This window comes from Aricia agestis, chromosome 18, assembly GCF_905147365.1.
Source record: "Aricia agestis chromosome 18, ilAriAges1.1, whole genome shotgun sequence".
Taxonomy (NCBI): domain Eukaryota; kingdom Metazoa; phylum Arthropoda; class Insecta; order Lepidoptera; family Lycaenidae; genus Aricia; species Aricia agestis.
Window position 1 is genome coordinate 4127681 of NC_056423.1, and position 14928 is coordinate 4142608.

General features: G+C 36.1%; 1 protein-coding gene across 2 annotated transcripts; it reads right to left on the reverse strand.

Annotated features, from left to right (window-relative positions):
• Positions 1-1002: 1002 nt before the first annotated feature.
• On the reverse strand, positions 1003-13154 carry LOC121735940. Of its 2 annotated transcripts, XM_042126942.1 has the most exons (4): positions 12867-13154; positions 9010-9017; positions 3910-4021; positions 1003-1532 (listed from the first exon to the last, which is right to left on the reverse strand). In XM_042126942.1, exons 1-4 carry the CDS (start codon positions 12940-12942, stop codon positions 1084-1086), a joined length of 645 nt encoding a protein of 214 aa, XP_041982876.1. In that variant the 5' UTR covers positions 12943-13154; the 3' UTR covers positions 1003-1083. The 2 variants fall into 2 exon arrangements, with proteins under 2 accessions (XP_041982876.1, XP_041982877.1); XM_042126943.1 differs by lacking the exon at positions 9010-9017 and having other exon boundaries at positions 3910-4029.
• Between the last annotated feature and the right edge of the window lie 1774 nt (positions 13155-14928).

Sequence of the window (14928 nt, forward strand, 5' to 3'; positions counted from 1 at the left end):
ATTACTGAAATAATATACAAGTTTACAAGTGTGATCGAAAGTTTTTGGCAGTACGGTGAATTAATTTAATATTGAACATTTTTAAATGGTATCTAAGTATATCGAATATCCAGAAAAATCTAAATCGGCAGGGTTCTTTACATCTAACTTGAGCAAAATATATTTCAATCGATCGATTAAATAACAATAATTGGAGATATTAGTGGACGAAGATTTTTGATAAATTTCCTTTTTTCCATAAATAGAGACTTAGAACCGGAAATATTACAAATATGGATTTTATGTACAGTTTAGCAACATAACATCCATATTTACGTGATATCAAATCATTTTCTCAGGCCTAAAGCTTGCATTTATGCAAAAAAAACTTTTTCAACGGTTACCCACTTCTTCCACTTGGTCTTAAATTCAAATTAACCTAAACGTATTTTGTATACTGTACTTACAGCACAATATTTATTATGAAATTGGACATAGTATTAGTTATGTTGTTTCTAGAGTTGATATTTTAATAATAACCGTATTTCTTGACAGTTAATAATTGCGATTCTTCATGCTCTCTCTAGAGTAGGTATTTATATCCTAAAAATATGAAAAGACTATTTATTTATTATTTCAGACCAATGTTCTGGTAATATCATAATTTCTCGATTGTCACTTTCAATTCTGTTTCCTATAAATAATTATATCTATATAATATTATCATGCTTAAGCTAATAAATTATTAATATTCATTATAAATTATTACTATAAATTAATTACACGTCAAATGATCATTTATTATTTTCAAAACGTACTTTTAAGACGAAAATTTGTTTAAAGAAATAATTACACCTAAAAACTATTTCTAAAGACTAATAAAGATATTAGTACTAACTTTATACAATTAAGTACATCAAAATTTCAATGGAACTATGTCGGAAAGGACTATCATCTAATAAATCGGGAACATTTAATTTTGAAAATATTTTTAAAACAAATTTTAAACATTTAACTGCCAATCCGTATATAACTCTACAATTTTAAGTTGTTCCCTTTATTTATGTACATTATAAACAAAATATGAATTTTCCTTAGAGGATTTTAAGAGTATTTTAGCACGAGCGCGACATGTAGTAAAAGCAAGAGTGATTTTAACCCTAAAACGGTAGCGTCGTTGTGCTCCGAAGGCAGGAACGAGCTCGGTGCGGCGGGGGCCGAAGGGACCTTGTCCTCAAACGCTCCGCTCCCCTCCCCATCGTCCTCATCATCAGGCGACAGAGTCACCTGCTTCAGAGCCTCTGCCCGGGGCATCGAGAAATTCGAAACTTGTACCGTTATTGTATCGTACAATTTCGTAGATTCATTCGCAAGTAAGGTTGAATTGAAGAAGGCTTCAAGAGTGGTGTTTTCAGGGAGGTTTTTCAATTCTTCGGTGAGGTGGGGGGCGAAGGGCCGGTTGCAGAGGTGACCGGCGCAGGTGCACGTCAGGCGCAGGCCCGACAGCCAGCAGGATGGAGCGGCCGCCGCGCACGTGAGCGATGACTCGTAACCTGTCAACAGTGATGGAGCAGCTTTCTTATATCCGTGCGACTTTATACGGATATGTTTAAAGTTTCAGTTTGTATATTACCATAAAAATATACAGTGTGTAACAAAAACTAGTGATAATACTTTAGGGTGTGTACATGTTCCTTGTAGAGAGTTCACTGTGAAAGTAGCAGCTCTGAAAGACGAATTTTTTTTTTTCACTTTTGTATGGGCAAGAGCCCGAGCGTCACGAGTTTCCCCATACAAAAGTGAAAAAAAATTTTGGTCTTTCAGCGCTGCTACTTTCACAGTGAACTCTCTACAAGGAACACGTACACACCCTAAAGTATTATCACTTGTTTTTTGTTACACCCTGTATAAAGTTAAGCTATTACTATAGGGTAATCGCTCAACTACATATATTATATTTTATAACAGCAGCCTGCAGCAGTGCGCAAATGTATAGTGGAGTGAGGGTTTTCATTGTTTTATTTGTCGGTAAGAGGCTTCAAGAAACATCGCCTGGTAAACCAATGTTTTTAAAAACTATCAACAAAAAATTTCTTCCACTTTCCTACCTACATGCTATGCTATGTAGCAGAAGGTTCTTTCGTGTCATACAGCTATAATCACGATCTAAAAAACCCTAATCGCATATACCGTCCATATGCTTTGAGCATACTTATATTAATGCTTTTGTCAATTCCATACATTTTTGATTGGCGATTCTATAAGGCCGGCCGCATTGACATGTTTTTCGTATTCGAGTATCAGTCAATATGTATAAACAATCAGTAGAACAGAGCAAGTTAAATAAAAGCTTTTAATATTCATTAAGAGCCCATATGACCCTAACTTGACTACATACTTTAACCTAGATCTCAAAATCTGTAAGGTCTAGAAAACTGATTTTTTGACACAAGTAACTTCAGTTCATAAAGATTAAATGCTCAAGACGAAAACACGATTACTCAAAAAACCTTGTTTTAGACACATTTTTGCTTGGATCTTCGAAGTTTGCTGTCTTTTCTTTAATATTTTTTAATATCTAAAAAGGCATTGATAAAACCTAAATTTGCTCAAACACTTTTTTCATAATCATTATAGTTCGTCTTTTATTCAAGTAAAACTAACTCGGCGATGATTCCGCGCCGTCCTTTTTCACCTGGCATATGAAAGACGGGCGTGAGTGTGAAGAGAGAAGGACGATGTTTGATTTTTAGAGTCAGGTGAGCTCTTAAGGGCCTTATCACACTGGCAATTAGCGAGCGATTTGAAAGCGACGCGACTGCGCAGCGCACACGCCGCGATGACGCCGCGATTGCGCGGCGTGCAAGCAGCTTGCCTTCGGCGTTTTGGACACTCAGCAGCAAAATGGATTCTGACGTCACTCCCTAGACGAGTCTTCTATATATAATAATAATCTGTGTAGACGAGTGTACAAAATGTCGTCCACGCCACGCCGCGACGACGCTGCGCTGTCGCGACGTGCACACCGCGCAATCGCAGCGTGTGCGCTGCGCAGTCGCGTCGCTTTCAAATCGCTCGCTAATCGCCAGTGTGATAAGGCACTAACTGATGCACACTTTCCCTTTTTGCAGAACGAATTCCGCAAGTACGTTTCAAGTGCATGCCGGTGCGTATGCGCGTGAAAAAACGAACGTTTGCGTTAGTTCCACGGAATTCCAAATAGTAATTCCACATTACAAAATCGGGCTCTGTCCTAGAGGTATCATCTGGCAGGCGTTAAAAGGGAAAAGCGTCCGATTAAAAATTCGGCGCGTGCTCTAATCCCGGCTGTCTGGACTTGATGCCGAGGGGTGAATCAATTATCACTTCCTCGTTTTGGACGAGAACTTTGATTGAGACAGTGTTAGGTACTCTAACTAGATTTACGAGTTCACAAAGGAACGACTAAATGTCGCTGTAGAAAAGATGGTTTATCCGCTTTTTGAAGAGTTTGAAGGTAGAATTATCAATTAGGAGATAGCAATCTATGTTCAATGTTTATACTACCGTAATTCATAAACTGCTGAGCCCATTTTTAAATGAATGAGGTACAAGAAACTATTTGATTAAGGCTAGGTAATGTGTCTTGCGACAGGTATAAGAAACTGGCGTTTGTCAGCAGATATTTTGAAATCTAACCTGTTTCACCACCTGCTGATAAGCGTCGGAAAGGCTATCCACAACTTATCAAACAGATATCTATACTCCATCTATCAGATAAGTTTTGGATGGTCTACCCGGCACCTATCAGCCGGCCCTAAATAATTTATAATATATTAAAATCAATCTAAAAAATTCTGCTTGTTTCTTACCTGCAGTTTCAAGATACTTAACCGCTCTAAGGTTACAGTTGAGTGTTACAGTACCTTTGAGTGTTTTTTGTAAACTTACCCGGGGGCGCAGCTGTGGTCGCACAGACCCGGCCGGCGGGGCACAGGACTGACGGACCGACGCCCTCGCACCGTGTCCTGTTGCTGCTCACACACTGGTAGCAGCGGGTCAACTCTGTGCCTATGGAGAGAAGATAACAAAAATTAAAAAAAAATAGTACTTATTCTAAATAGTCATTTGAAAATCCGTTGGGCCAAAATTCATTTATCGGGCGAAAACCGTACATTTTTTGCAAAAGTTTTGTTCGACGTTTGCTAACGTTTCTGCCAATATTATTATGACGTGTGCATGTCGGATTTTAGTCAGATTCATTACTGTTAGTGCTAGTAGCGGCCTCCGCTCCGACTTTTTCATAATATTCTCTTCATGTATTCCGAAAATTCAAATTAAGATCATTAATGATAGTCATGTTATAATATAATAATCATGTTTTTTTGCCAATTAATAACGACTCAAGATTTTCCTGAAATTTTCTTTAAGATACAAAGTAGGAACGTAGCGTAGGAAGCAATTAAGGAACTGCTATTTTTAGAAACTATTTATGGATTATTAGAGTTCGTCGATTACAGGAAAAATATTATCAATAATTGATTGATTCTATTCTTTCCTAGTAAAAGGATAAGTATCAAGTAGCCTAAATTTAAGTTTTTAGGGCCTAAGGCCTATAACAATAAATGAAGGGCCTGTTTCACTACTTCCTGAAAAAGTGCTGGATAGGCTATCCACATCTAATTTGATAGATGCTCCATACTCTATCTGTCAAATTAAATAGTGGATAGACGATCTAGCACTTGTGTGATGAAACAGGCCCTAAGAGTCATATTATAAAAACCCTGGCGTATAACATACGTCTATGTTTATTGTTTAATGTCCAAATTATAAAAGTCTCGCTTAATTTAAGTAAAGTTTATATAGCGGTATATAACGGTGGGGTCAATTTACAATAGCACAGAGTCGAAACGAAGCGAAGCGAATTCCCAAAGACTGAACACAGAAAATTCAACTTTAACCCCAGAGCGTAACGCATACGTTACTTCTGCGAGGCCAAATCAGCGTTGGTCGGGCGCATTCACGCGAATTCGCGCGCCTTTTTAAATTCTCAGAAGTAATAAAGTGCATTAACGCTTTGGAGCTAAGGTTGAATTTGTAATGTTCAGTTTTAACAATTCGCTTCGATGCGCTTCGACTCTGCGCTAGTATAAATTGACCCTTCATGTAGAGCTCCCGTGAGAGGCCGTGTAAATGTTTACACCCAACACTTCAAAGCACTTTCAACGTAGAATTTAGAAGCAGTTTTTGGGACAACAAGTACAAACAATAAGTACAAACGAAGTTTTAGAAATGTTTTTTGATATTAGACTTTTTAAACGCTTATTAATTAGTACTTGGTACTGAGTTTGTTGTAGGCACTTTGTGTAATGTCCAAATTATTGAATAAACGTTTATTTATTTTATTTTATATACTAGTTTATTTTTTCACTAATTGTTGTTCGCGAGTCAAAGTTCGTTCACGCCTATCGCGCAGGAACCGTACATTTCTCAGTTATATTACGTCATCTACGTTCCTTCGTGAGAAACTCTTTTAATATACTATCAGAGAAGTTGATTCCTAGGCAGATGGGAGACCTACGTAGTTTAGTCGCGTTACGTCAAACCCAGCCGACAGATCACATTTAACAATGAATTGACATGATCCGACCAAATCAATTTCCATCAATTTCCTCGATGGTACATATACTTTCACAGAGAACTCTATTATATAAGACACACATATGGACCCTAAATTACTGTCACATAAGTTTTTTTTACACCCGTTATACTATGGTAAATGTAGCATCTGGAAATCTATTGCAATTTGCATGTTAAATCAAAATTTTCATCGACCCTATCCCTCCATATGTTACCTGCAAACTGGCAAACTGCGGCTAACAGATTTTTCTTCCTGAAACTTGGAAACGATTTTTTCCTGTGCAAAGACCGAAATAAATGACTCCTATCAATCTTCGGACTAACATTTTTGAGGCATTTCGTGAACTGGAGCCTGATTCTCATACTTCGAATATCTTTTTCTCTTTTTAAAATACCCTTTGGCCAAATTAAAAAAAACTACACTTTCAACTTAAACTACTTTGTTTCATCATCGAAATCTAAAAACTAACTAGGTTGAAACGATAAAACAACCAAGTAACTTAAAAGTCAACGTTAACGAAAAACCCAAAGACGATTAAAAAGCTGAGTAGACTGAGTAGACATAGTTGTAACAGATCGTTGGCTGTCTTGCTCGAGCAGACCTGAGCCTCTAGCCAAGACGTTTTCTCTATCGCTTCTTTATAGAATCACCGATCATTTATGGAATTGACCTTGCACGAGTCGAACGCAACTTCATATTATCGAACGATTATGTCAATTCCATACATTTTGATTGGCGCTTCTATAATATAAAGAAGCGATAAAAATACGTCTTGGCTACATTCTCTGGCGTCTAACGTCACGAATGAGACGGTTTGCGATCGAAACGATACTCGAAGCATGGGAATCCGGTCCCTGAAGCTGAAAGGAGGGATAATGAGTTCTAATAAAGATAACGTTTTGTGGAATCCGAAAGCGAGCATAGTAATATTTAAGTTAGAAGCATTTTATACTTTGGTTTAGCTATACAGGCTATACTTTAAATTACCCTAACGACATATCAATAAGGGGACTTTAAGTCAACCACATTTCTTACATCTAAACAGCTTATTATACAGCGATTCAAATTACTAATCTTTTCTTTCAAAATACGTGGTAGACGTGGTCAACGTGGTAGAGCCATGCTTCGGCACGAATAGGCCGGCTCGACCGGAGAAATACCACGGGCTCACAGAAAACCGCCGCGAAACAGCGGTTGCGCTGTGTTTCGCCGAGTGAGTGAGTTTACCGGGGGATCCCCTACTCTATTCCCTTTCCTACCCTTCTCTATTCCCTTCCTTACCCTCACCTGTTCCCTCTTAAAAGGCTGGCAACGCACCTGCAGCTCTTCAGATGTTGCGAGTGTCTATGGGTGACGGAAGTTGCTTTTCTTGAGGTAAAAAAAAAAAAAATATATATATATATATATATATATATATATATATATATATATATATATATATATATATATACATATATATAAGTGTTATGAAGTGAACTTTAAAAACCATTACTTACATAATATTAACAAGTGACGTTAAAAGGGAAGCTATATTTTGAATTTTTTTGCTCTAAACTAATATATTCTTTATACTGAAAATGGTAAGTAAATAGCTTAAAATATAGTTCAGTAAAAAGTTAGTACCGTACATAGGTTTCAGCTGGCATTATATGAAAGTACCCACTTTCTTAATACTCTCGTAAGTGCTCTTGTACTATAAACTGTGGCTAAAACCCTCCTAAACATATTTTTCTTTTAGTATTACCGTTTGAGCCACCACTTACCACAGTAAGGTTGTATAATATCTAAAGTGTGGCATTACTTACGGATATTTAAAGTAAGTACTCGTATCTTTTTTGGATGGATGTATGGATGTTTGTTACTCTTTCACGCAAAAACTACTGAACATATTTTAATGAAACTTTACAATAATATAGCTTATACATCAGAATAACACATAGGCTACAATTTTAACCGACTTTCAAAATGGGGGAGGTGTTATGTTCGTTTTCTTATATTCAACGATTACTCCGCCGTTTTTTAACCGATTTTCAAAATTTTTCTTTTGGTATATAGGGTATCATCCCAATTTGGTATTATATTCACAAAAGTGGTGATCTGATGAAGGATCCATAAGAGGGAACTCCTCAAAATTTATAGGGAAACTTGTGGTGACTTCCGTTTCGTAAGAAGTATTCTAAGCATATGCTACCAACAAGTAAGATTTTGCACCGAGGTATACCTGGTATACCGTGGTTCGGAAGGTGCTGAGAGAACTTCTGATTCTTTATAGATACAAGTTTGGGAGTTTCGGCGTTGTTTTAAGAACGAAAATCATATGCTACTATGCAAATTACATTCATCATCAACATCATCATCATCATCACTACCATATTATAACATGTTATTGGTACTTTTCATAATCTTATAGATCGAGACTCGAATTTGTCAAGCGATAATTTAAAAAAATCTATACCTACCTAATATTATCATTTATAAACCTATCTTTAGGTGCGTTCAAGCAAACATACTCTTGTATGTTTGCTTGAACGCGTTAATCTCAGGAACTACAGGTCCGATTTAAAAACTTATTTCAGTGTTAGATAGCTCATTTATCGAGTAAGACTATAGGCTAAGACTAATACGACCGAAGAAACTCAGGAAAATGTGGGAAAAACGGGGGAAATATTAGAAATTACGAACTACTGGAGCAATTTTTATGGAAATATTTGGCACAGATATAGAGTAAACCAAGTGAAGGGAGTAGGGACATAAGAGCAATTTTTTATGGGAAAATGTACGGTTTCCGTAAAATTCCTAATTTACGCGGGCGAAGCCGCGCGGGACATCTAGTATGTAATAAAATATATTATATGAAAGTACACTTTCAGTTGCCTAACCCTACACAACTTTCGATCCGTTCATTATCCCAAAATTCCCATTGTGAAAATGTACAACGTCCCGACAACAAGACCGTTAAAAATTTCAATTTGTTTTTAATTAAATTCACGTTAAACAATGCAATACTTTGATTTTTGTTCACCGCACATCCGCGCTCAGGTATTTAATTTGAAAACTTTTGATTGTGTTCGCATGTACAGATTTTACAACAGCGTTATCAAGCGTATACGAGTATGCGATGAATAACTTTTTGGCCGACTTCAAAAGAGGAAGTTTATCAATTCGACCTGTATGTATGTAATATTTCCACAACTGCCCGAAAACTGTTGTGAAAAAATCCATTTAAATACACATCATGACCCAGGATCATCATTGAAAACTTGTATTATAGATGAACAACTGAACTATAATGTCTAGCTAGAGTCTAGACCAGGGGTTACCAAATGGCGGACCGCGGTCTGCATCCGGACCGCTGATCCATTGTGTACAGACCAAGCATGTTCGAAGATGATCTTCGTTCATCTTAGGACTTCAACATCTCTAGGATTTAATGTCAATATCTCAAACTCAAAAAAAACTCAAACTCAAACTTTTTTATTCAGAATAAATTTTTGCAAATGTTCTCTGAACGTCTACATGATGCCTACCACCGGCTCGGGAACTAACCCGGCGAAAAGAACCGGTGTAAGAAACTCGCACGGGGTCCACTTTTTTACCAAAAAAAATCTATAGCTTGCACCAATATTTCACTCCAAACTTCAGAGGGATTCATTCTTATCTCATCTCATTGATATCTAAATAAATACCTTTGTAATTTCCATATATAACTTTGTTTACTTAATTTTTTTTAATGTGTGGACCGCAAAAATCATTTCATGTCTTAAAACGGACCCCGAGCGGAGCTAATTGGTGACCCCTGGTCTAGACACAATGTTAGAGAACAAGCGTCATGTACATGCTATCGAGTTTAGATTGTTGGCTGCGAGGCAATTATGATGCGGTCCTATTAGCTCCCCCTGTATAATTTGTTGCAGGTATTGTTTGCTACAGTTTACCTGTGTGTAAGGGTCAGGTCACATGTCGATGCGTTTGGAATGTCCCATTTAAAACTGAAGTTTATTACAACGCAAAAAGATACACATTGAAATTGAATTAATAGATTTAATTTTTTTTCCTCCCCTTAACATAGTAACTTGTTGTGTGATTAATTTGTATATTTTTGTTTGTCCTTTTATTTTCTTTGTTTTTTTCAATTAATTTTTTTTCTTACAGGATATTTTGTTAGTTTTATAATATTACGAGCTTTTTCCTGCGGCTTCGCCCGCGTTAAGAATTATATACAAATTTTCATCCCCTATTTGAACCCCTTGGAGTTGGAATTTATCAAAATCCTTTCTTAGCGGATGCCTACGTTATAACATCTACCTGCATGCCAAATTTCAGCCCGATCCGTCCAGTGGTTTGGGCTGTGCGTTGATAGATCACTATGTCAATCAGTCAGTCACCTTTGAGTTTTATATAAACAGATTAACTAGCTGATCCGGCAAACGTTTCTTTGCCATATAAAGTATTTCGCCCGTATTATTTTATCGAAGTGACTAAATAAGTATGTCATGGCAACGTCCATCGCTATCCCGTCGCACAAACAATGGTCGCCGTCAATCTCGAGTTGTAATAATTTACTATTATTTATTCAATAAATGCACTTATCAATATAATAAGTACCCAGTAGCCGATTCTCAGAGCCACTGAATATGCATATAAAATTTGGTTAAAATCAGTAAAGCCGTTTCAGAGGAGTACGCGGCCTAACATTTTGACACGAGAATTTTATTTAATATAAGACTGTTCCTATTTTAACCTTTTCGTCGTTTTACAATCTTTGTACATTTTCATACAATATAATATAGTTTTGTCTGCATTATTTATATAATGTTTAGATATTTTGTACAAAGCCAACATACCTTGACGTAATCTATGTACTACGGTATCTTGGTGCCGTTATTATTAAGGAGTATAATTAGGGATATTACCTTGAGAATATTAAATGCCTACACGATCAACGTCCATGGGGGTTCGTCAAAAACGTCAGCTCTTTAAAGGGGTTTAACGATCAAAAAAGTTCGAGAACCCCTGGTCTAGTATTATAAGTTTCAATCCGCTGTCGACATCAAAGTCTGAGCTTCTAAACGAAATAAATTGTTTTTCAATTTTGTAAATGTCATCTGCAAAGGCATTTTTATAATGTTCGAGTGAAAACAAATAAAAAGGTTTTTGTTCGGGACATAGTTACGTATTTTAGATATTTCATGAGATCAAAGTTGAGGCATTTTGAATATATTATTATTTTATTTCAATTGAATATTATAGCCCTAGTAGAAGAATTTTCAGTTTTAGCTAGTTTTTTTTTTTTTATTTGACAGGTTTGACGTTTTATGTGTTATCCATACTTAATATTATAAACTCGAAAGTGCGTCTGTCTGTTACCTTTTCACGCCCAAACCGCTGAGCCGATTTGCCTAAAATTTGGTATGGAGATACTTTGAGTCCCGGTAAAGGACATAGAATACTTTTTATCCCGGAAAAATGTACGGTACCCGCGCGATAAGCTAATTTCGGCGCAACGGAGTTGCGGGCCTCATCTAGTTCTTATTAAATGTTTAATTGCTTGACGGAAAATATATAGCTCTATATATTTAATATATCTATATATTAATACGCGAGAGAAAAACTTTGTATACCTTTTGACGAAAAATGGGGAAACGTAGGTGAATTAAATTTTGCACAGTTATAGTTTATATGGTCAAGGAGTGCATCGAGCTAATATTATTTTGCTTTTATCATACATTTTTTAACAAATAAAACATTAGGTACACACACTTTAACACACATATTAGGAAAGATGACAGATTTTTGAGTGACAAGCCTATACATTCGAATTTTATCTTATATATATAGTTGAAGTCTGTTAACAACTAGTTGACAAATTGAAAATGGATTATAGTTTTTTTTTTTTTTTATTGAATCTGAGATAGTATTAGACAATGCTTACACGACCAGTTTGAGATCAGCTGAGTCCCAGAGACGGTTGAAAAAAATATAATGAAGTCAATATTTTTCTACAAAATACAGGTTGAATTTCGACCATTGGGCATCAATGAGTATGGATTTAAATAACTTTTAATAATTAGAATCGAATTAATGGTATTTTACCTGCTTAGCCTACAGCTTAAGGCTTCCCGAACAAATGAAATCGCGTAACAGCACGCAATCATGATAATGATGATGATACATTGAGACATTTACTGGATAATACGTATATGAATAGTAAATACGTTTCGATACCTCCAATCGAAGTGCATATTAATGGCGCCCATTTCAGCTGATCACTAATTCAGAACTGCGATGGAGTACATAATTTACACACTATTGTAAATAATATTAATATCCATTGAACGCCTCCGTGGTCCAGTGGATAAGAGCGTGGCTCTTGACTCGGAGGTCGTGGGTTCAATTCCCGCGTTGGAAACATGTTATTTTCAAGTTTGGTTAGGACAATGCAGGTTGATCACCTGATTGTCTGACAAGTAAGATGATCCATGCGTCGGATGGGCATTTAAAAAGTCGGTCCTGCGCCTGATCTCTCGCCGGTCGTGTCGGTCTTTGACTGGGTTATGAGAGTAAAGGAATAGAAAGTGCTCTTGTGTACTGCGCACACACTTGGGTACTATATAATTACATTGGGTACAATGAAACCGGCCACCGTCAGCGAAACCGGTGTGGGATTATTTTTATTATAATATCCATGGACGCTGTACACTACGTCAGTCTGACTCCGTGCTTAGTACCGGAAGTAACGGGTACCAGATATTTTTTTATGTACAATTACGGGACAAACAAGCAAACAGGTCACCTGATGGAAAGAAAGAAATTTTCATGGGCGACCGTCACTACGGTTATATACAACATCAGAAGGCTGGCTTTGAGGAAATACGCTGTCTTTGTGCAGGGCCCTCGGTCGTAAAGTTCCGGTGATATTACTATAATATCATATTTATTATTTTTATACTACTACAATGTACAATGCACATATTTCAGATTTTAAAATGAAGCACATATTACACAAGAAGCACACATTAATACATATCCATGATCCAGGAACATTGAAAACTTTTTGTTCCCGGTTTAATCCCGACGGCAGATCCGTTGAATTAAGCTGAAACGCGCCCAGGCACTGAGCTACAGAGGTCGTGAATACCAAGATACGGTCATAGGATACTTCTTTCCCGGAAAAATGTACGGTTCCTCCGCAACGAATTTTTGTTGAAAGCGTCATCTAGTTTCTATTATTATTAAATATTTAAGTTTACTTATTATTTATACTTACTTTTATTAATATCCAAAACTGCAGAGTTGACTTCCGCGGCCAGCACTAGCACGCTCAAGTACCACACCGCACACATTGTTAACAGTACTTTCAAGTATTCGATACTCACGATACAGTACTTTCAAGTATTCGATACTCACGATACAGTACTTACAAGTATTCGATACTTACGATACAGTACTTACAAGTATTTAATACTCACGATACAGTACTTTCAAGTATTCGATTAAAATTATTTTGTCACCATACGGTCTAACTAATGTAAGTATAGCAAATAAATAACATGAATGAAATAAAAATATATTATTATAATTAATAATGACTCGACTATATTTAGTATTAAAAATATACTAAAATTTAGGAATATAAATGAATAATAAGGAAATTTTATCCGTATTTGTCCGATAAAATTGTCGGTTAAAGTAATCATTTATTGGATTAAAAAGGAAACTGTGAACTGCAATATTTGGCGACAGTACAAATTATATTGACATTAAATTTAATTGCACCAAAATCAGATTGTATTACAATCCATCACGTTAATCTTGTTAACTTTATAAATTAATTGACCAAAACATGCAATCACTTAATTATTTTCAAACACATTTATATTAATATTTATTTTACTTTGAAATTATTTATTACTCAACTATTATTAATGATTATTGCATTATTATTACACTTTAATTAATAATAGTAATTATTATTATTGTTATTATTATACGTGTCTGCTACGGCGTAGGCGCGTAGCACCCGGCGCTACAAGCCGTAGGCAACTGCCGTAGCTCGTAGCTGGCCCAGCCGATGTGTTCAAGCGACGGACGAGTGTATCGATCAAAATAATGTCCATTGCCGATTACGGTGTAACTTTAGAAATATTCATCTGAAGAAAACAGCAATGTATAAGTAAAAGTTAGTGGTGGAAGATTATATCCTGATTTCGTATAATAGTTCAATCCATTGCGGAATTTCTTTGAAATATAATAACATTTGTTCATAACAAAATAGCAATGTACTGATCTAAGTAGACAGCGTCGTGAATTAATATAATATTTGTTATAATATCAAACTGTCTCGCTGGATGTCTCAACAATGTCGTGCTCGCTCGGCTGATCTGTTATTTGATAGTTCATTATAATATTCGTTTGAGCAAAATGGAAATATATTTTTACTCCATTATTAAGTCTGTTGTCACAAGAGTTTCAAAGACACTTTTTACTAGCTGAGCCTTATTGATATTAAATATTTGAACGGTATTTAATTTGTATCCTAATGTACTGTCGACATATATATATATATATATATATATATAAAGTGTCCATGGCGTGATGGACCACAATTAATTAAAATTCATAATATTATTTCAATTATTCTTGGTGCGAAAAATCTAAATAATAAAATAACAAAAAAAGGATATGGACGAACAGTCCATAGACGGCCACAATGAAAAAAAATGTACTGTCGACAAAATTGTCGCGCAATCAGGTATAAGTTAAAATGTCGTTGAATTGCGTGCACACATACGTGGTTAAACTGTCTGCAATCGTTGCGGTTACGGCTGGATTGATTTGGATAAAATGTGTTATGGAGATATTTTGAAAGACGGGAAAGCGTCTTTTTAACAAATTTCAGCGCAACAAGTTGAGGGCGTCATAATAAACTGGTAGTAATTATTATTTAGAGACAAAAATGTAAGTTTCTTAGCTTCGAGAAAAATGTAACATAGGCGTAAAGAACACGGGAAGGATATAAGATATTTTTTCTCGGGGGTAATACTAATATTATAAATGCGAAAGTTAGTCGCTCTGTCCGTCTGTTACCTCTTCACGCCCGAACCACTAGACCATAGGACGATACTTCTTGTCCCGGAAAAATTTACGGTTTCCGCGCGATGAACGAATTTTGGAATTACGGGTGACATCTAGGATTTTTTTTTAATGAAATAAGGGGGCAAACGAGTCACAAAACGGGTCACCTGATGGAAAGCAGCTTCCGTCGCCCATGGACACTCGCAGCATCAGAAGAACTGCAAGTGCGTTGCCGGCCTTTTAAGAGGGATCAG